Source organism: Macrosteles quadrilineatus, unplaced genomic scaffold (genome assembly GCF_028750875.1).
Source record: "Macrosteles quadrilineatus isolate MER2022 unplaced genomic scaffold, UCM_ALF_1.0 Scaffold_8__2_contigs__length_117827958, whole genome shotgun sequence".
Taxonomy (NCBI): Eukaryota; Metazoa; Arthropoda; class Insecta; order Hemiptera; family Cicadellidae; genus Macrosteles; species Macrosteles quadrilineatus.
In genome coordinates, this window is record NW_026542601.1 from 60352656 (window position 1) to 60373687 (window position 21032).

The following is a 21032-nucleotide window of genomic DNA, read 5'->3' on the forward strand; positions in this document are numbered from 1 at the left end:
TTCAGGTATAATAATCAATCAAACCCTTAGAAGAGAAAACCAAGCACATTTTAAGCCAGGACCAGGAGGGTTTTGATAAAAAAACCATCACTTACTGTAATAGCTGTTAAGCACGATACATACATATTTAATATACTGTAATATAATATATTATGGTATATACATTTTTTGGCAAAATATTGTAATTTTACTCAATAGTAAGATTCACTTTGCTGCCTTGCAAGTGGTATCCAAACAATGATGCTCTATATCTCACCTTTGCAACAATAGTTTTACAGAATGTGCCAGGATGCGACAGAGCCTTTCAAGCACCGTGGCAAGAGTTACAAATAAACACACTTGCTACTCAATAGTTAAAGTAAATCTGCAAGACAATTAGGTCTCCCAAAGTTCGTAAAACAAAAATCCCCTCGAATACTCACCACCCTTGAAGCAATTTTCTTCAAATTTGCCAATTTTGAACCGCCCACAAAAGCCGGTTTCTGTAGACGCTCAACAGTGAACCGGTCACCGGCGTCTAACATCCCCAGAGTCTTACGTAACCGCAATTGAAGAAAATTGTTATTTAACGTTCCCCGTGAACTGTATGGACCTTTGTACCCTGATGTTCCGAGTTTATCAAATTTCGTGCAACCCCCATGCAACAACTGGGCATTAAGTTGCAATTTGTATACTGTATAGTATGTAGTGGTAGGGAGGGGGGAGGGGGGAGGATATAAAGTTGGAAGTTGCCTTGTCTCTTCCCACTCTCTCAGTAGTCGTACACGGACACACACCAACACAAACACCCAACACCATGAAGCCTGAGATCACCACTGTACAAACCATCCAGGTCAAGAACGGATCGTCCGACAACAAAAACAGTGAGTTTCACTTATTTTCATTTTATATAATTACGTTTTAAAATTTTCAATCGTTGTTTTGTTGATATAGTCACAATTTGTTAATTAATAGTTTATTTGTGTACATTATTTAAGTATATACCGGTTGTTAAATTAAAGTTTTGTTAGGTTACTAAGTTTTTGTATACTGAACCCATAGTTTGATACTTGAGCCTCAGAATCCACTCATAAGATGTTTTTTCTAAAATTGATACATCATTATAATCTTTAAAACAATAGTGGAATTTTATCGATCCATAGCGTTTATTAATTCCCGGTTGTTCTTTTGAGTAAAATAATTCATTTTAATACATTCTATACTACAGGATTGATAAACAGTTTTCCTGTTTAGACTTCCTCAGTCAATGTCAATGATCACGGTTACATAACAATAATACATACTTCTTACGTAACTACAATAAGTTTGATTTTAGTTTAACCAACCACTTATCAATTGGCTTACTTTAATTATTTCCCAGATGGACACTTTTACTATTCTATAATTTATTTTATTTCGTCTAAGTTAATTCAAAATGTAATTCATGGTTAAACCCTAGATTTCGATATAGCAATAGTGTAGTAGTTGAGCGTAGCGAAGCTCTTATACTATACTCCTGCTTTTGTTTTACAAATACTCCTCCTGATCGGCTGAAGCGATCTGCACGAAATTAGCACATTATAGTAACCAACCATGGGAAGGCATAAATCTGAAATGGTACAAATCGGATCACAGGGCTTTTCCCTACGTGAATTTAAACTGTTATAACTTTAAGATGGGTCTTATGGGTTAATTGGTCGCCATGACATTCTTTTGCGAGACATAAATAAAAATGTAAACAAGAGTCGCAACATATGTTAGTCAACAAATAATCTTGAATAGCACATTACAAATACCATTCAGTGAAAAGAATTTCAGAGGTTGAATTTATTAGTCAGCTGGGAGTGTTTTAGTTAGGTTAGCACGTAATTGTTGTTGATAACAATGGCGACAGGGTTGCCATGGTTACAGCTTCTGTCAGTTTCCAATCAGCAACTCAAGGCCGGCCGGTTGCGGGACTGTCGCTCGAATGAGCTGATTGTAGGCTACTTGTAATAATGTGGAAAACTCGTTACTACGAGGGAAATCAGTTACAAGTTTGAACATGAAGTGAGATGGTTTATAAAGACTTAATTTTGTTTACAAAATTAATGTTTGCCAGTTTACTAATTCAAATCAATCTGAATTCTTACTTTTTAATTTTAAAATATTTTGGTTGTTTATCAGTGTGTTTCAAAAACATATTGTCCTCAAATTTGAGACTGATAGTTACTTAAGTTTTTTTTTGTTTTTTTTTTTATTTGGACTTTTATCTCATGATTACTTTTAATTTAAATTTTGTATGAAACCAATTTCATTTTTATAACAAATTCGAATAAAACGCCAAATAAATTATTTTTAAGTAATATGTAGTATTATAATTCTGAATTAATTTAAAATTGTCCTCTTTCCGAATGGTACATACTGTAGTAGCAACTCTTAGTAAAACCGTATTACGTAACGTTAAATACGGCTGAAGACACTAGTAAACAAATTGAAAATACAAGTATTGAAATTAAAACGGTACTTTTAGGACAGTTAATTAAATTTTTAAAATTCTTATTATATATTAATAATTATAAATATTTCATAATCACAAAATGGTTTCGCAGTTATAGCGTGGGTTATTCCGAAATAATTAGAGTAGTGAAGTGTAGATATGATGTTACAATTTGAAATCATATGAAATTACTTGTAATTACTTATGATCATAAAATACATACACATAAACGTGACGGTATATAGTGACGGTGACGTACATTTTTACATTGTAACATGTTAGTTGATAAACGAATTTCAGCTCCCTCTAGTCAAGCTTTTAGCGTTATCAATCACATTTTGACACTTGTTTTTATTCCAACATTTCGCCTAAGGGAACAAAAACTCTTTTAGTACACAATCAATATTTGAAAATACAGTATTGATAATAGTTCACACTATAATGATATTACAATACTAATTGTATAATAGTATTTTACATAACACATGTGATAACTGAATTGAAAAGGCTAACTTAAAAAACGGTCATAAGTATTAGTATTTTACATAACACATTTTAATTTGAATGTTTGCTAAATGTGTTTCTGAAAATGTAGCGATACATCAAGTGTGATGCCACACAGCTGTTAGTTTCAATGGTATTGATTGTTGGGCCAATCTAGATCAGCTGTTTGCAATATCTAATGAAGGGACGCAATTGATCCATTTATACACACAGACCACCCCCTCTCCCAAATACCCACTTAATTGAAATTCATATCTGTTTACATACACGATGAAAATGTCCAATTCATAGGTTTGCCACTAAACAACATACTGTAGTGTGTTACGTTTCCGCGAATAATCGCGCAACTGAAATCAAATTACAGAGCACATGGTTTAAAACATTTTAAATGCAACATCCACTATAATGACCAAATACGAGTATTGATTTGTAATTTGTAATTTCATCTTTTTCTGTACATTTAGAGTTTCATGTTGAAACCTTGATAGTTGTATTCTGGAAAAATTATTCATTTTCCAGCTACATGATAAGAAAAAAAAACCCTTGATAAGAAAACTATTGTTTGTTTATAACAATGATTCTAAAAATGACTATTTATTTTTATAAATAACTAATGAACTTAATAATCACATTATTTCTAAGTTTAAGTAGTTTAAGGATTTCAGTTCAGTTTTAGATTTCCCTTGCAAAGAGCAAATGGCTCTTGGTTTCAACCCGTAAAAGCTCTTTCCTCTCTCTTTGAAGGATTTCACCCTTCAATAGAAATCCCATTTCCGTAAATGGCGATGTCTTGCTCGGTGTCGACGTGACCTACTCTGCTTATCACATAAAATAATTAAAGTTCCAGGAAATACGATTATAGAATTATAAAGAAAAGTATTTTAATCTGTAAACTAAGACGAATTATGAAGAAATCAAGGGTTTTTATTTGATGGAATAATGCGGTAAACTTGTGAAAATATTTAACGCTATCATCCTATCTGTATTCTTTTTAAATCATCCTGGGTAATAAATGATTATTCTCACACATTAGGGAAGCTTCAGTTTTTTTTTTTATTCTACTTTACATATTGCACATTTAAAATTGCTATGTACCGAATGTATATTTCATTAAATATGTCTTAATTAAGTATTGTTTAAAGGCAACACCAATTCAAAGGAAGTAATAAATTCGAACTAATTCAGAGGGGAAACCAGGGAGAGGGCAAACCAATATTTAACCAATACATGTTTCATTTACCATTTCAAAGCATCAGTATACTTGATTAAAAGTATGATAAATATTGATTTTAAAGCATTTATAACACAATTCCTAACCTAGACTGCAAGTATACCATACTCGTATAATACACACTGGAATTTGAAAGAAAATAGCTTGAAAATACTATGAAAACATTTAGCTAACAAAACCACAATAGTTTATTGAACTATTTAAAAGGTTATGTTAATTTGTTATTTTCAATAGCACAACAAAACGATTAGGTTAGTGTAACATTTTCTGCACACGCAGGTTTGCTGCTATTCCACCTGTTCACAACCCGTTTGCTCAGGTGGGAAATATAATATTTCTCGCGTCAAGTTTTCTGTGGTCAAGGTTTACCTTCAATAACTTCCGGTCGAAGGTTTTTCCGGCTTGGTCTCCTTGATAACACCTTGTGGTTGCACTGCTATAACAGCATATTAGTTACTAATGACGTCATATATGGCGAAAGTGACGACGCTTAGACCCATTGAATGACATCTGTTAGGTCTATTCTGTACTCTATATGCCTGAGCCGAGTATCCCCTAACTCTTGTTCAGGGTTTAAATACCTTAACGCGATTGCAGAAGTTAGTATCACTCAAACTGGTAGAGTAGTTTTGTATTTATATTTTGTTTCACACCTAATTTTTTTTTGAGCCAGTAGTTCATTGTCAATTTCATCTTATAGAAACTTACAAACGAATATTCACTATAAATAGTAGGTATAAAATATATCACTTGTCTGGGTAAGCACTCTGTCCTGCTTATATAAACAAAGCGGTAGAAAAGTCATGATTAAAAGTTATGCTGGATCAAAATTTCCTAGAAACTGATTTAATTTATTTCCAAATCATAGTTTTCGGTCCTTACTAACTATTTTTGCTGCGTTCAGATATTTTTAAGAGATTGGTCGTCGAAATAACATTTTGAACGTTAATACGGATAAAGTCAAATCATTCAAGCAACATATATTTATTCCTCGCTAGAATGGCTCCAGCATGAATCCCAGACCAATAAGAAGAGGACTTGATGTAATAACAGTTCAAAATACGAAATAAAGATTCTGGGGTTCTTTCTCTGTTACTATGTCCTGAACAATATTTCAGTTCTTTTAAAATTTACTCCTGTAAAACGGAAATTTTCAAACCTCGCCATTCTCAATCGTGAGCAGTTTAGTGTTTAAACGTTAAACATTATTGTAGTTGTATACTTTAATATACAGTATATTAGCTAATTTACATGAAAGCATAATTTTTAACGACCGTTCGCCTGGCATCCAGAGTATACTAACATCAACTCGATTGTGCTATCAAATAGCCATCGGCTAGCATCACGGCTTAGACGTTTGTGTAGTCGTTCTTTATTTTGTTATTGGAGATTGTGACATATACATTGAGTTTATATTATTACTAGTATTAAATAAAATATATTATTATCTATAAATAATGTATTTTATTGGTGAAATAAAATATAAAATTTTCATGGTTGTTTTTGTAGTACCTTAGTAGTTAGCGAAGCGTTTATTTGTTGGTTTGGATTGCCTCGGAATGCGGATACGATTATTTTCAGTAGAAAAATTGGAAAATCGAGTTTATTACTCCTCATTTTAATGTAAGAGAATAATTAGATGCATAAGTATCCCAGTTAATTGCTTACTCATTCCTCTATTTAAAACATCGTGTGAAAGCTACAATCACTTATGGATAAAACATCCACTCATTTCCTTATAACGGGATAAGTCTTATCGGCATCGGTTATTCCCCTTAAGGATGATTACTTAAGAGCCTAGTTAAAGAACACTTTCCCAAAATACTTCAAGATGTAAAACTTGTGTGATTAAGTGTTTTTAGAACTTTTTCCTTTAATTTTTAAATTGGCAATACATGATTTTACTGATAGCTGAGTCATTTGCTGGCACGTGTTTTCACTTGGCAGATGAATGCGTCCTTCAGTCTGTATAATACTGTGGTATAAATTAATACTGTGGTCTGTCTCGTAGATAAAAGTGTCACAGAATCGATCTTTTGTTGATATAGGTCATTATTGTTATTTGTTATTATTATTGTTAATAATGGGACATTGTTGCACTTAAAGGGCAGTAGAACGCGCGTAGAAATTCATCCCTGAAGAAATTATTTCTCAAAGAAATCAAAGACCTCTAACTAATTAAATGTAGAATCACATAGACTTAAATTATGAATATGTTTGTCTGTATTTTAATTCCTCATACAATTCTAAATAGTCTTGTACCATTTTTCTAACTTTGAGTTTTTAACCGGTTTCTATTTTGTGTACATATTTCTAGCACGTTCGGTATTGTGACAATTTCAGATAACCAAGAATTAGCAATGCCATGTGATCGAACCACAGTATTATTGTGTGTTGAGTATCGTGTAATCATCCAAGTCTCCTTTTTATAACATACTAGCTGAGTACCCGTCCTTCGTACGGGGTTGGTATACAATGCTTATTGTAGTTAAATACTCGTGCTTTGTATTTGTAATGAGAGAGGACACGTTTTGAGAAAATTTGGTTTACTATAATTTACGGTATACTATAGTATACAGAACATCTACCATAGCCAAAATGTTCTACCACTTCACCTAAACAATAGAAAGAAGTAAAGTTCTCACACTAAGGTTTTTGTTGCTGCTTGGTTCAAATTAGCTGTTGTCATAAATGTATAAAGAACTAATGGTGATGCACCCTGTTGGTAAACCGAATAAACTTTTTAATGTCATTGAATATCATAGAAACAAATTGTGTAGATGAAACAGCTGGCAAAATTATTTAATTCCTTTTAAATACGAATACTCATAAGGTTAACATGGGAAACTCTAGAGCCGCTGGGGCGGAGCCCGAAAGGATTTTTGAGGTAAGAATATGTCTATATGTTAATCGGGAATGTGAGCTATCATCATACCAAATGTCAACACAATCCGACCAGTAGTTAATGCGTGATTGAACTTCAAACAAACAAACAAACAAATAAACAAACAAACACACAAACTTTCACATTTATAATATTAGTACGATTATGTGAAAAAGCAATATATGTTTTTCAAATAATTTGGAAACTCTTTCGATATAAATATTTCTTACCTACTGAATACTTATTTTCAATGCCATAGAATCGTTAAAATTAAAATAACTAAGCAAAAATGGTTGTGCTGTAGACCGAACTAAACACCAGACAATAAATTTTATGTTTATTCAATATAAGTGAATGAAGTAATGGCCTACTGTATAAATATTCTATGCATAATATAATATATAAGGGATAAACAAACTAAAAATATAACCATCCATTGAGCAATATGGTCAAAATACAGTTCACAGGTAAAAGGTCAGCGTACTAAATGGGTTGTCTGAATATTTTGTATGTCATGAAAACGTATAAAATTTGTACTGTAATACAATTACCAATCTGCTTAAAATACCATCACGTGACCACAGTTCGAGTTATTTATACCCCGGTTACCTAAGACTAGTTGCATTGTTGTCCTCACCACACCCGTTAAGATACCTGTGGTCGAGCCCCCAGCTGTGGTCGTAATGCGATACGATATATCGATATATCGGTTTACATAGATATCAAGACCAGTAAATACTACGGTATTGGTGTAAACCAGTGGCTGGTTCTGACTACTAAACTTTCCGTTGGTTTACAGCCCCGTCGTCCTTGGAAACCGTTCTCACTCGCATAGAAGAGAGTGAATATCCTCAAACATTTTCGGGAATTGTTTGCATTATCATTAGGTGTTTTAATATAGATAATGCACGTATTGCACATAATATTACAGAATATAGAACATGTTTTTACTAAAAAGTTAACTGAGTCATTCATCATTGATAGTTGGTTGTTTAAGCTAACAACCAACTCTACAAACACTTATTTAAGCAAGGACATTGTCTGTCTAAAGGGTGTTAAAAAATGGCTTTTTAGCAGTTTTCTTATACAGACTTTGCTATTTAAAATAGGTTAAAACTCTAAATTGAAAAACTGTCAAATTTATGACCCAATTATATTTCATGTATAATTTGTTTCGAGTATACAGCTCAGCGCGCTCATTTCGGTTATTATATTAACAAATATAATTTCGCAACTTTGTAATCATTTTCGTTTGAACTAAAAATAAACAAAAGAAAAGTTTGCGGGTTTACATGCTGATTATTAAGAATTGTAACGGATTAAACAAATTGAAATTAATATTTTTCGTAGAAGTAACATGTTTTGGAACTTGTATAATTATATACCTACATGAAAACAACTATATACATGTAAATACTATTTCATCTTTGACACGACTTACGGTTTTTTTTCTAGATTACCTATATAATGAAAAAAATCTAAAATAAAATGGAAACAATCACAAATTTATAAACAAACACAACGCCTACACAGTACACACGTCATGATACAGTCAGCTGGGAGTTGGGAAGTTGAGCCAGGATGACTCAGAGAACAGCTGATGATTAGAACGTTCGTCTATGATAAGCGGTGATAGTGCTGCAGTGGTAGGCGATGAACCGGTTGTCTAATGACGTCACTGATATTCGTGTCAGATCAGGCCTTTCCTCTTCATCAGTCTTCCTTGTTTCAACTTTTGGGATTTTCGACAGTTCGGTCTAGTTTTCTGTGAATTAACTGGTCTCCCTTGTTAGTGTTCCCCATTAACGTCATCCCATAGAGAAGTAGGTCTTCTAATTCTAGTGTATGTGGTCATCCGGAGTTTGTTATTACCATACATCAACAGAATGTTTCTTTACGTGAAAATGATATCAGGCAGGCAGGTAACCGTAGGCCAGTGAGTCAGTGAGTCATTTAATCTGGACCAATATTGTCTGTTATCAACAAGCTTACACAGCAGAGCTTTATTGGGATTGTTATTTCCATTGTCAGCTAAAAGGCCAGGTGATTCAATGTAACTAGAATTTGGCTGTGAAATACCAAAATGTTGTTACGAAATCAGGCGTAGTTCGGTCACCGGTATCCATTTAGATTGTAGCAATACTTGCTTTAATGTTAAAGTATAATAAATTCATGTATAATATTCCTTAGCCTGAAGATGACTATTGTTGTCGGATGACTATTTTATGCAAATATTATGAGCTATATTTTTGAATTTACAATTAATGCAAAATATTTCTCATTCACCTTAATTGTTGTGTTATGCGTTTGTTTGCTTGATGTAATTTCCACTGTATATGGTGTAATCAAATTGATTTGCATAATTGAAGAATTAAATGCGTAATAAACAGATATGGTAATATTTACTCTTAGGAACTATTTTTCTCAGAAAGGAAATATTTTCATGAGAACTAACAAGAATCAACGTAACCAAATGAAATGTTTGGTTTGACTTTAGTTATTTAACTACAAGTTGACCCATATTTGACCCAGTGCTTGCTTATTGTGTCACAACGATATAAGAAATATTTCTCCGAAAAAAATCAATTTCAGCCTACTAGATAATAGGAAACTAGCCTGCCTTTTTCATTTTTAATTTTAAGAGAACTTTTGGTAATTTACACATACAACAATGATCTCGTATCCAACAATGCTTCTCCACTCGATGTTTGGAATGAAGTGCGTCACAAACAGATGATTGGCATACGAGCTTTTGTATCCATCATTGCAACGAGTGGTCGACGTATAAATCCAAACACCAATCCAACAAATATCCACAAAACTGTTTACAAAAATAACCTCTAATGTAGGCGAACATCAGGTTTGGGTTTCCATAAGAACTATCAACAAACAAATTTGTGTACAAGTCTGCTAACGGAGATTTCAGATTTGTATTGATTTAATAATATGTATTTAAATTTAAACTACTAAATTTACACTGAGGTGTCACTAAAAAAACTTATTTAAACTTATTTTATATAGAATTAAATGGATTTTTATGCCTACGAGGTGTATAGATAATTTCAAAGAGTAAATAGACACAGATTCAGTTTACGCATAAATAAAAAATATATTTTTTTAATGTGATCATGTTAGGTTTTGTAAATTTGTAGGCTATAGCAACATAAGTTTTGCTTAAGTTAAATGGAAATGTTTATCACTTACAGTAGGTACTATATTTAAAATGTCACAGTTAAACAATTCCTCCAAAAGTAAGTAGGAGTATACCATAAGAGGTCTAAATTATTGTACAAATTCGTTAAAAAATAAACCTTTCTGCTTGCATTGAAACAATCATTACCGGTACTCTTTATGACGAGGGAATTTTATTAGTAACCAAAAGTTCATTTCCTAAATTTTATTCTTGTTTATCGTAGTTTAATTAATTATAAAACAATATTAAAATTCAGCCTTTGTCGTTTAATATTTTAAGTAAATCAGGCCTTAAGAAGTAGGATCAAAGGTTAAAACAATATAGGCGTCAGGAAATACCCCCTCAAGGCAATAAGGGTAGTTAACAAACTTGTGGCTTTTCAATGAAGGGGTAGGAGCAGTCTGATTGGTCAGAGGCAAGGCGAGGCGAGCTGTGATTGGTCGGCTGGAATGGATGCAGTATCGACCAGGCAGTGATGACGTAACAGAGCCACTGGTGTCTATATCTGAGAGTCGACGGAGTAAACGACAGTCGCGCGCGCTCCTGACATAACCTCACTTCGCGCTCCGTCTATAGGCAGTACAGCAGCAACAGGTTGTAGGCCGCGCTCATATATATTATTGTGTAGTGATGAACGGGTCCACAGAGATGTTGAAGAAGGCTATGAGGAGCAGAACCAAGTCGTGGCAGGAGGAGGTGCAAGAAACTGACATCGAGGTGCCCGGGACCCCTAAAGCCCCTAGGACTTCGACCACCCCAGGTATAATGGGCTGTGATAACAAGTCGTCCTGGGTTTAACTTCATTTCTCATTTACTCGTTGGTCACTAAAAATATTCAATAATATTATTTGTTTTTTATATAATAATGATGTATTAAAATTGTGTGGACATTATGTAAATAAAAACTAACTACATACTTACTAGTACTCAAATATTATAAACAACTGTTGTAATTTTGAGGATTCAGTAACTTTATCATCGATCATAATATATCATTATAATCCTGCAGTTTTTGTTTTCCCCACAATATTAAAAATATTAATAGTTGTCAATTTGTATTTACAGAAATTTCATATCATAGGCCTACTATTTATCGCTTTATTTTTAAACAACATATTATTAGTTCAATAATGTTGAACACAATTTTTATTTAATTTTAAATTCTTTATTTTATTTAAACATAACCAATTTTTTGTCATGGCATTGATAAAAATTCAATGTAAATTATTCAAGCCCTATGAATTTTATACCTAATTAACTCTAATGTCATGCTAATGTTTGTTTTTAAATATATCGACAACTTATATTTTAATTTTATAATCAAATATAGTATGCTGGAAAGGTGAACAATTTTAACGCAATTCCAAATTGTCTCACTCAAAACTTTTCAATAATGGTGGGGAAACCTTTCAGGATATATTTGGATAATCTCAACCCCCTCTCAAAATAATTGAAAAAGTCCGAATAGTAGAATATTAATTACATTATTTAGTTTGAGGCACGGGTTTCATATCATTTCCATCAATTAATTGTTTTGTTACGCTTCGCTGCCTAGCTAAAGACACAAAAGACGACGAACAAAGAGTATGTAGGTCTCAGAAGAAATCAGCTGAGTAACTGGCTGAAAGACGTCATTTTTACCGCAGAATACATAATGTTTTTATTTTTTAATGGGTTTATCTTAATTGTATTGCACTTTTATACATTTATAAAATTTAACTGGGCTATATTTAGACAAAAAATTGAGTACAATCATTGAATTTAAATTTGGATTTTGCAGGGACACATTTTTTTAGTTTTGTACCTTTTGCGGAAAATAATATAAACATATACCATCCAAAACTCTTTCTTTATTTTGGTTGGGCACACTCAAAACATGTTACCTATAGACGAGATTATGCTTCATTGCATTAAACATTTTTATTTTAAGTACATTTCTTGGTTATTTCCGTGGCCCAAAAGTGTTTGGGTGGAAGGATTTAACACTTGAGATTCCTATCAAAAGATCAAGCAAACTTGTTTGCATGTAGGGTACAGTTTGAAAAACATGTCATGGTTTTATCGGACACTGGACTGTGTTGATTTGTCAACAGTCACATTAGTCACATAGAACTAATATATCTCTGTGCATTAGTTACTAAACAACGTCCATCTCTCTTAGATTTTATTTTCTTATTTGAAGTTCGTCTGATCGAAGGCTGAGAAAAGTGGCTTCCTTCATCTTTGCTTTCAGTTCATCTATGTTTGAGATCGGTGACCGATACTTGATTTTTCACAAACCCCCAGACAAAAAAATACCACCACAAATTTCGTTTATATAAACCCCTCAATACACTGCTTTCAACTGCACCAACATATTAGCCTACAACTTTATGTTTTTCAAAATTCAAACCTATTAACAACAATGGATCAGCTGATAACTGTAGAAAAAGGTACTAAAAAAACTTAAAGACACCTTTGCCAACAGGTCATATTAAGATGTAGATTTCATCCGTTCTATGATTATGTAACAATTTTGCAAACCATATTATATAAGATGCCCACTTGCCCAGTTGGCAAAGAATTTCTGCCGTTGATGTGCAATCAATTAGCAGGACATTTATTACACGGGGAAACCCATATAAACCCTACGAAAGTGTTTCTTCAACTATAAAGTTATTTTGAAAGCTAGTTGCAGACTTGATTACGAAACTGTTGGTCAGGTTAAGAGGGCAAGGTCTAAGGTAATTGTTGTTCTGCGTTAATTCAACCGGTTGTAAAATATAAAAACCGGCAACCACTTCTTGTGCGACCTCTTGCTGCTTGTATACGACCTCATCGCGGATGAATTAAACAGCTCGTGAATACGTAATATTCCATCGGAAGAAAATTTTATCTTTTCCTGTTCCAAGACTCATATTATTTTAAATATTCATGTACAACAATATAGATATTTTACCAAATCGTCCTTTCCAACCATCATACGGTTGATATTCAAAGAAATGACGCAATCTTAGCATGCAGTCGACACAACAATATTTACGTACTCTCAGCGAAACATTTAAGATAAAATTGAAAAATTTCGTAAGACGTTTTACTGACGCAAATATAGAGTTCCGAGCTTGTAAGCATTTCAGGCAGTCCAGCAGATAACCAGTAAGTACTCATGTCGAAGCCAGTTTACAATCTCGCTTTACAAACATGTAAACACGGCAACTGATAACAAACTTTGTCTTGACGCTGACTCAGACAAGATTACATTATGTCTTGGGGATGTAATTAATCTGCGTTCCAATCTCCTGACAATTATTCGTTGATGAGTTTCGATTAGGACCAAATTCAATTTAAGTAAAATTTATGCAATGCAATCTTGTAAATCTACTTTATATCATGCAACGTTACTTTTTTATCAGAATACTTGTTAGAAAATGTTTTAACAATATAAAATCATATATAATTGTACACATTATTTCCTGGGATTCTTTAAACTTCGTGTCTGGTGGTGGTCTATCGTGTATTTTAATAATTAATAAAACAAGAAATATATTATATCACTGGTGAGTTGTATAGCATATAAAAATCTAAATCCATCATTTAACCAAACGTTATGGTTGTTAATATTCTCCTGCAAATAACTTTTTTGTTTGTTTTCATTTAAACAGTTCATTTAAATATCACGTGCAAGAATGCAGGATATTCCTGATACACGGTGATCCCATTACAACGATCTTGATTTACACTTATAGTTGTAGTTTCTCATTCAAACATCAGTTGAGACCAAGATAACTAAATTGCCTTTTAACATAGCTTCTTCGCTTGTTCTGTAAAGGTAGACGACTTTGTTATTTTTATCTATATATATATATATATAATCCAATGTATGTTTGTATATTTGTATGTTTGTATATTTGTATGTTTGTCCTTTATGGACTCCAAAACCGCTCGACAGATTGTAATGAAACTTTCAGGCATTATTAAGTATTATTCAAGGATGGTTTGTGTGAAGTTTGGTGCAGATCCGTCAATAGGGCTCCGCCCCAGTGGCTCTGGAGTTTCCCATGTTAACCTTATGAGTACTCATATTTAAATGGAATTAAAGAATCTTAACAGCTGGTGCAACTAAACAATTTGATTCTGTGATGTTCAATAGCATTAAAAAGTTAATAGGTTTACCAACAGGGTGCAGCACTATATTTATTTTTGATTTATGAGAACAGCTAATTTGCAACCAAAAGGTGAGTGAGCGTAGCGAACGAACTTCAACCTGGAGGCGAGTTAGCGTAGCGAACGAGCTAACCTGAAGGCAAGTGAGCGCAGCGAACGAGCTCCAACCTAAAGGTGAGTGAGCGTAGCGAACGAACTTCAACCAGGACGTGATTGAGCCATGCGAACGAGCTCATCTTGAAAATGAACGAGCATGTGACATAAAACCACAATAGGACAGGACGACGTCTGTCGGGCCAGCTAGTTTTGACATATTTGTCAACATTTTGCATCATGGAGAAAGTAAAAATTCTGATAATTTTGCAGATATGCTAAAATACACCAAATGATTCAATAAATGCAATAACCTGAATATTAATATATAATAACTTGATGGATAACAATAATTAACACGCGAAGTAACATTTTAACAATGTTTATCTGAGAATACAGCTTATCCAACAATTTATAAAACGAACTGGTATTTAAATAACATCTCATTACTAATCTGATTGCAATAATTGAAAATCGGATAATAATAACCTCCACCAAATTTATTCGTCCAATGTTTATGCTTGAAAGGTTAGCTTAAACTCTTTTTAATGTAACTAGTTTCATCACTATATGTACTAAACTTAAAATTACCGACTCATAACATGGTTTTTAACAAAAGTGAATTTTATTAAAATTATATACCGCAGAGGGTTTTTGCAGATCGTCACTTGCAGTTAAGATTTTAACATCTTTAATGATGGTTTTGGTTAATCTTAAACTAACAAACTTTGTATTGAGGCGTTTGTAAATAATAGATTTATTAGAGCAGAGACCTAAAACAATAAGTGAAAAAGTCTTTCCCTTTGTATACTGGTTTCTCAATCATGTTTTGTTGAATTAAAGGCCCTTATTGGTGAACATGATTTTTGATACTTTGCCTTCGCCAAATTAATATGTATAGTTTAACCATGCAGACAAACAAAACGTTTAGACCTCAGTGTCTATATTTTGTAATATTAGTTATAAGTCCTGGGTAGTTGCAATGCTATTATTGCTGCCAATCATTATGAAGGAAAGGATTTAACATTCCATAAGTGGTTTTCCTTCAAGCCGCTCCTTCGTCGGCTACAACCTCTGAACGACCAACGACGACGATAAACGAGGGAAACAACCAACAACAAACGAGGAAATCCCGCTCTTAAAACTCGAAGATTAATATCGATAAATAACGATAGGATTAAATCATGTCTGTTGAAACTGTCAAGCAAGGCTTCTTGAAGTGGTTTGCGAATTTCCCCTCTTGGAAATGAATCTTCTTTACTGAATAATAACGAGATAAATAATACTTAACTTCGAGTGGAGAGTGCGTCATGTTTATCTTGTAATTTAGAATATATTCAACTGTAATGTTTCGAACCCTGGGAATATGAGTGATTTATTTTCTTGTTTTGTCAACTGATTTATGTAATACAACCTCAATTTATGTCACACGTTTTCCTTCTCAAAGACAAATAATCTACGAAGTGAATATTTTTTTCCTTTTTAAATTCTACTATTCGATAGTGATCTGTGTTGTTTTCATATATACATAACTTCTGTATGGACTATAAACAGTGCTTACGGAGATAAATTGAATTTTCAATTATTATTTTTTCATTGATTACTTTTACAATATATTCAGTCTTTATCCACAAATCATCTGATAATGAAAAAAAAAATCATAATTCCTTGTTTAATGTCTTGCTTTATATAGTATTTATGTTATTTAATATACTACTGCATTTATACTAACACACATCAGCTTACCAATGTTTAAAGCATTAAAGGACTTTGGAAATTAGTCCTGAAAGGTCAAAGGAATATCTCATATTTCTTACAAATAACTGATCTTTAACTTTTCGGTTTTAAAGTTTGTTATTTTGTTTTTCTCACCGGTTTCCTTTGTTGTTAAACAAGATCCACGGACGGGTTGGAATGTTTTTGATAGCGGTCGTGCATGGCAAATTAGCAAAACAAACCATAGTCAAGGGTATTGGCATTGCTCAACTTTCTATGTAGTCTTCGAGGTTATGTTTTTGTCCTCTATCGCACATAGTTATTGTCTACGTAATGGCGTTTCCTTTACAACCCGACGCAATTAAAATATGGCAGACGAGAACGCTCTGGTTTATAGCTATAGCTGAATATCCCGATACACTTAAACTAGCTTCCTACCGGAGGTAACTCTTCTTGTACCTACCTACTTCATTCTCTTCGTAATACCTATTTCATATAATAATAATGTTTATTGTTTAGCCAATATTTCAAAGCTTGAGTTTATGAAATAATGGGATTATAAAAGCTAAGTGCTAAAAAATGGAGCTGGACTTGTACCATCCCATTTATATTACATATTCATTCTTGCCAATAATTAATGGTGTCACCTCACTCCACATCTGTGTCACACTTTTTTCTTTAGCTCAATGTGCGCTACTTTTATGCTAAGTGTATGTTACTTTTAGTTTTGCAATAACTCATCCAGTTTTTTGACTCGTAAAAACATAAAGTCAGATGTCTTCATGATTTAAAGGATGGAAGTAGATATTTACACATAAGTTCAACTGCTTTCCATCAGCTATAGCCAAACTAATCATTCCCTAAATCATCTTGTTTCAGGTCATGAGAAGTGCACATTCCACCATGACTTGGAGCTGGACCACCGACCACCTACAAGGGAGGCACTTCTGCCTGACATGGCTCACAGCTACCGCATGCTGCTGGGCTCCTTAGGAGAGAACCCTGACCGCCAAGGACTCCTGAAGACACCTGAGAGGGCTGCTAAGGCCATGCTCTTCTTCACCAAGGGATACGACCAGTGTCTTGAAGGTAAACATTTTACAATATCCTTGAACTCTTTAACTCATTGAATCCTCAAAATGTAATTTTCCACTAATTATATAATTTTTACACTCCATTCAGGCTTTTATAGTCCAAGAAGTAAGTCAGTATAATATCTGGATCATTTCTAATGGACGGTCGTAGAGATGAATGGCTAAGTTGAGTACGTACAAAGCCTTGGCAAGATGGATCCCTCAAATTCCTCATTACTAATATGTACTCTGCTGTTTAAATAACTCTATAAGCCATTATTGAAAAAATATGTACAGTATTCCGTTTCTTTCAAACATGGGAAGCTGTAATTCAGACATTAAAATAACTGATAACTTAACCACTCCTTCTATGTGCAGATGTTCTGAATGACGCTGTGTTCGATGAAGACCACGATGAGATGGTGGTTGTAAAGGATATTGAAATGTTCTCCATGTGCGAACACCACCTCGTGCCCTTCTACGGCAAAGTCTCCATTGGCTACCTTCCTAACAAGAAGATCCTTGGTCTATCCAAGTTGGCCAGGATCGTCGAAATCTACAGCAGGAGGCTTCAAGGTTTGTCATTCAATGGATCATATACTTTTTGAGGTAGTCATTTTAAGTCAGAACTAAAAAACTGTGAGGCAACCTGTCATTTTAAAACATTTTTATTCGCTCGCTTTTTGTGTGTTTAGTAGAAATTTTGCAATCGGTTTTATACTAACTTCCCGATGAGCTAGAGCCTTGAAACTTGAAACATAGCTCACAAATGGATGACAATGCAATATTAAATCATTTCATATTTCACTTGGGCTATGCCCCATAGGCTTCCAAATTTTCAATGTTTACATTTTGGAAGAATGTAAAATAGTCAATTATATCAATTTAAGTTAGCTGTAAATACTTTAGTTTTTACAGTTTGTTCAAAGAACAGAGGTTAAGATGTACGTAACAGGCCATAGAAATAGATTATAATAAAAGTAAAAACACCAATATATGTCTTCCATCCATCTTATCTAGGTAATTATGGTAAAGTCATATTGAGGAGAGTTGCTTATTAACAGCTAAATTTCCATTGCAGTACAAGAGCGTCTGACAAAGCAAATTGCGATCGCAGTCACCAAAGCAGTTCAACCCATGGGCGTAGCCGTTGTTGTTGAGGGAGTGTAAGTATTAATTTTATTCTTTAATACGTATTAATAGGAATTTTATTTACATAAATTTAATTTTAAAATGAATTTGATTTACGTGAGTTTAATTTAATGTATTCATTTTTACACACATCTTACAAATGAACAATTCACTTTAGACCTAAATACAAAAATGATGTTATCTAGCTGCAGGGTAGCTACTTCCGTAAAGTTGTTTAGAGATTATTATATCATCTTCTTTAACTCTTTTTAAACTAAAGATTTTGAATCAAACTAAACCAATATCTACTGATTTTGTTAATGTACACATTACATTTACCCAAACTAGTCGCAGTACAGGTACATCAGCTAAGTTATTCCACACAAGTTTCCACTCTAACATTTTATTTTGTATTTTTACTGATCATTGTGTTATTGCAGGCACATGTGCATGGTTATGCGAGGTGTGCAGAAGATCAACTCCAAGACTGTCACCTCCACCATGTTGGGAGTGTTCCGTGACGACCCTAAGACCCGCGAGGAGTTCTTGAACCTGGTTCAGCAACGCTAACTTCCCTCTCCACCTCCGCACAACGACCTCCCGCCAAGTATTATCAGAGACAATAACACACTCACACAAGTGACCAACAAAACATTCCTGTCTTTCAATTGCATTTAATTCAAATTCATTTTAACAAGGAAAATACTCGACCAGTGATGGCTTTATAAGATTAATTTTAAGAGTTTTGATTGTTGAAGTATTTAAATTGTTTGTATTTTTAGATAGGTATATTTTTATATTTGTAGTTGTTTTCACTATTTCCAGTTGTAATGGAATTGTTTGCGTATGATTGAGGACCAACCTAGTTCTAAGCTGATAGTGTGCAGTTGTTACGATTGTTATTAAACATATATTTTATGGATACGTTTGTTTTATTTGTCAACAATTCTCTTATTTATCCTCCAGAGTAATTCTCTCAATTTTTTACTTAATATTTTGATTGTATAACATTAAGATAGCAACTTTTAAAATTCAATCCAATGTGGTTCTTAAACATACAACTCAATTAAAGTACAGAGTTTTTTTGTTTTTAATAGCAGGGAATTTAATTAATCTGGTCCAAACATACTTAGTGAAATGGATCTGTGAGATTCTGAAGCCTATAGTTTCAGAGGCATATATATTTTGCCTGAGGCACACTTGGACATAAAATGTTGAGGATATTAATAGTTGTTTCACTTTGTGAAAAGTGTCCAATATTTCAAATTGTATTCAATTCGTAAAAAAATATTTTTTTTAAATATTAATCAAAGTTGAAGGTAAATTAGAGCTTTGACAATGGTTCATCTTTAGAGGACGTGGAAGAAAATCAAGAACAAAATAGAATAAAAAAGTGACAAGAAATAAAGAGACAGTGAGAAGGAAGAGAAGGGAGGAAATGGTTGGAGGATGGACTAATTGAATTTCAAAGTAAATGTTGGGATTTGTCGTCATCTGAACTGAACAGAACCCTCATTGAGCGTGCTAGCTATTTTTACACAGAGTACATCTACAATTTAGAATTTTTTTTTAATTTAGTGATTTTTTTTTAACTTTCCTTCAAACACTTAAATGTACAAAAGCTGACTATATGGGTTGTATTTAGCGTATAAAACTGCAGATTATTACACAAAGGAAATTATAAATCATTTTAAAATTATATTTGATGTGTTTTCTGTAGTACTTTTGTGTAAAGAAAGTCATCTTACTTCTGCTGGGACAGGGGCTTACTTTATACTTTCAGACTGTGACCCTTTATATAGAAGATTACAAATAAAAATATTCATAGTCATTAGTCAATAGGTAAAGTTTAATGAATGCTTCATGCTCAAGTTAAACAGATACTTTGTAGTCACTATAATAGGATTTTTCCTCCTGATCTGTGTAAAAATATTAAAATAAGTAAATAAATATTTACAGTACAATGTAACATATACAAACAAATTTAGTTATCGCCACGTTAACTAACCTGTATTTTAAGTGTCTTAGTTAAACATAAAAAAAATTGAGCATGGGATGATTAAAATAATGTTAAATGGCATTTTTGTTCCTCAATGCTTAATCATTACTATATATCATGGTAGGCTCTGGATACCTATCTTTTTGAAAATAAAAGAAGGAGCTCACATAAAGCAAAAGGGATAAAATTTATCTCCTCGGAATTAAATAAAACATGAAGTTACTTGGGAAACCAGAGTCTACTGAATCTTTGCTTTAACCCCTCTCCCCATGTATTTAACCCCCTGTCATCTCCTACAACCCCCCATCCACTTTGAGATACCCTCCACTAGGCTCTCTCGACATTAAATGCTACCACTTGTTGGGTTTCTTTTATTTCATCTCCTCTTCTACAGCATTAATTGTTGTAAGCTTTATTTCTTAGGCTACGCACAAAATACATAACAAATTTGTTTATTTTTGTTGTTGTCAAAACACAAGTTGTAAAATTGAGTTAGGTCATAACAAACCGTTTCTGGCACCAACATTGTATTAAGGAAAAAGGAATGTATACACAACCATCACAACTAATCAAACCATAAAGGAGTTCCAGGTGTTTAGTAGTTGAC

The 21032-nt window shown here is 33.2% G+C and overlaps 1 protein-coding gene across 2 annotated transcripts; it reads left to right on the plus strand.

Annotated features, from left to right (window-relative positions):
• Positions 1–724: 724 nt before the first annotated feature.
• On the plus strand, positions 725–19348 carry LOC129001215 (GTP cyclohydrolase 1-like). Of its 2 annotated transcripts, XM_054428438.1 has the most exons (6): positions 727–863; positions 10899–11030; positions 17102–17311; positions 17674–17871; positions 18377–18461; positions 18867–19348. In XM_054428438.1, the coding sequence occupies exons 1-6, from the start codon at positions 797–799 to the stop codon at positions 18994–18996; spliced, it is 822 nt and encodes a 273-aa protein (XP_054284413.1). In that variant the 5' UTR covers positions 727–796; the 3' UTR covers positions 18997–19348. The 2 variants fall into 2 exon arrangements, with proteins under 2 accessions (XP_054284414.1, XP_054284413.1); XM_054428439.1 differs by lacking the exon at positions 10899–11030 and having other exon boundaries at positions 725–863.
• The last annotated feature ends 1684 nt before the right edge of the window (positions 19349–21032 follow it).